This window comes from Nomascus leucogenys, chromosome 4 (assembly GCF_006542625.1).
Source record: "Nomascus leucogenys isolate Asia chromosome 4, Asia_NLE_v1, whole genome shotgun sequence".
NCBI lineage: Eukaryota > Metazoa > Chordata > Mammalia > Primates > Hylobatidae > Nomascus > Nomascus leucogenys.
The window spans coordinates 75,874,493-75,876,616 of NC_044384.1; the positions used below are offsets into that span (position 1 = coordinate 75,874,493).

A 2,124-nucleotide genomic window follows, 5' to 3' on the forward strand; every position below is an offset into this window, starting at 1 on the left:
GTCAAAGAATTTAATGTTAGTGAAAGGAGCTGGAAGCAAAGAAAAGTTTCAAATCATATTATCAATCAATGGTTTAATATGGTATTGCCAAAGCTCAGACTTTGTGTCAGAAAATGTATACTGGCTCATCTTTTCATTATGATTAGGGCAGGAAAATCTTTTGTCAGGGACAGTTCACCCTATTAACATAAGAGAATGTGTAAATGAGTACCCATCGAGGAGTAGAGTTAGGATAAGAAAACAGACCATTGAAACAAAACATTATTAACTATCAAATTATGTGAAATGATGACAAACAGGATTATATTGACACTACTTTAACATTCTAAATATAATTGCATTTTCAAAATTTTAAACACTTTTTAGGTAAACTGTTCATCAATATTCTATGGCCATGAAAAAGAAATGAAGTATTTACTTTTTTCTGAGAATTTATGTACTTCACATGAAATCTAGTTTGAGGAATATGTATATGTGTAAAGTACTCTGCAAAATAACATCCAACACTAACAAGCATACTTCCAACTTAACATATATGTATGTACACTCATTTGTGAGTTCCTCCAGTGACTACACTTAGCCCAATTTTAAGCACATTGTAAATGAACATTGTGTCATCTTTCATAATATTGGCGCAAGTATAGGAGAAAATATGCTTAGTAATTAGAGTCCATACATGGGGTAAAGCATCACCCTGTTATACTGAACCTCTTAGTGTGTGAAAGAGTTACCTTTAGATACTGTTTTCTGAGCTAGGACTTTTACGTGTGACCATTTATAATAGGACCTTATTTATAATAGGGACAACAATATCCACTACAGTTTTACTGCCTCATGTATGTCTTGGTGATTGCTTTATTGACTGCTTCTTTTACATCCTTATTTCTCAGACTGTAGATCATGGGATTCAACATAGGAATTACTGTGGTGTAAAACACAGCCACCATTTTCCCCTGCTCTACAGATTCCTCAGTGGGTCTCCTGAGATACATGAAGATGAGGGTCCCATAAAACATAGAAACAGCCATCAAGTGGGACCCACAGGTGGAGAACGCCTTCCTCCTGCCATCGGCAGAGCGCATGCGTAGCACAGCTACTACAATGAGAGTGTAGGAGATGAGGACCACTGAGAGGGAATATGTGAAGTTAATTCCAGCAATAACAATCATTGTGATTTCTTTGATGTGCACTCCCCCACAGGCAATCTTGATGAGAGGGGGATCTGCACAATAGAAGTGATTGATTTCAAAGTTTCCACAGAAGTATAAGCCATAAGTCCATAGCGTGCATATTAGGCTGACAGAGAATCCATAGACATAAGGCACAGAGATGAGCTGAACACACACAGTCCTGGACATTTTACAGCCATAAAGCAGAGGGTTGCAGATGGCCATGTACCTATCAAAGGCCATCACAGCCAAGATATAGACCTCCACGTGGACAAGGGCAATGAAAAAGTAGCACTGCACCAAGCATCCCACATAGGAAATGGTTTTTATCTCCGATAATAAGTTTTCCAGCATTTTGGGGGTAACATTGGAGGAGAAACACACGTCCACAAAAGACAGATGACTCAGGAAAAAGTACATGGGACTCTGAAGCTGAGGACTGATGCTAATCAGAATGATCATACCAATATTTCCCAACAGAGTGATCATGTAAACCGCTAGGAACACCACAAAAAAGAGAACCTGTAGCTCCTGGCGACAGGTCAGCCCCAGGAGAGTAAATTCTGTCACATTCGTGAAATTAGGCATTGCCTTAGTATAGGCCAAGTCTGTGTTGCCTACGGAGAAATTGTTTTAAAAAGAAAGTAAATGAATTTGTTTTATTCTTGAAACTTTGAGTTGCGTTTGTCCTTATTTTAATCAAATAATTTAAAAAAATGTACACTTTGTAAAATGTACAATACAGGGCTTAAATATACTGTATGTAAAATGAACTGAATATATAACATAATAGACATTGCAGTTTTAGTTCTGATCCGACTTTCCTTTGCTATAGATGTCCATGATTGTAGTTTCACTTTTTTGGCTCATTACAAACGTTAAACTAGGTAAAGAGCTGCAGATGCTGCGGTCAGAGATTTTCCTATGTAAAAATTTCTGATCTCTACTGGTTTCC

At 37.4% G+C, this 2,124-nt stretch overlaps 1 protein-coding gene across 1 annotated transcript; it reads right to left on the bottom strand.

Moving 5' to 3' along the window:
• Window positions 1-824: 824 nt before the first annotated feature.
• On the bottom strand, window positions 825-1,757 carry LOC100602571 (olfactory receptor 5M9). Its single transcript, XM_003275287.2, has one exon. It carries the CDS (start codon window positions 1,755-1,757, stop codon window positions 825-827), a length of 933 nt encoding a protein of 310 aa, XP_003275335.2.
• Window positions 1,758-2,124: the final 367 nt, after the last annotated feature.

Excerpts from the sequence above, each read along its gene's own strand:
- LOC100602571 (XM_003275287.2), bottom strand. The coding sequence starts at position 1,757 with ATGCCTAATTTCACGAATGTGACAGAATTTACTCTCCTGGGGCTGACC.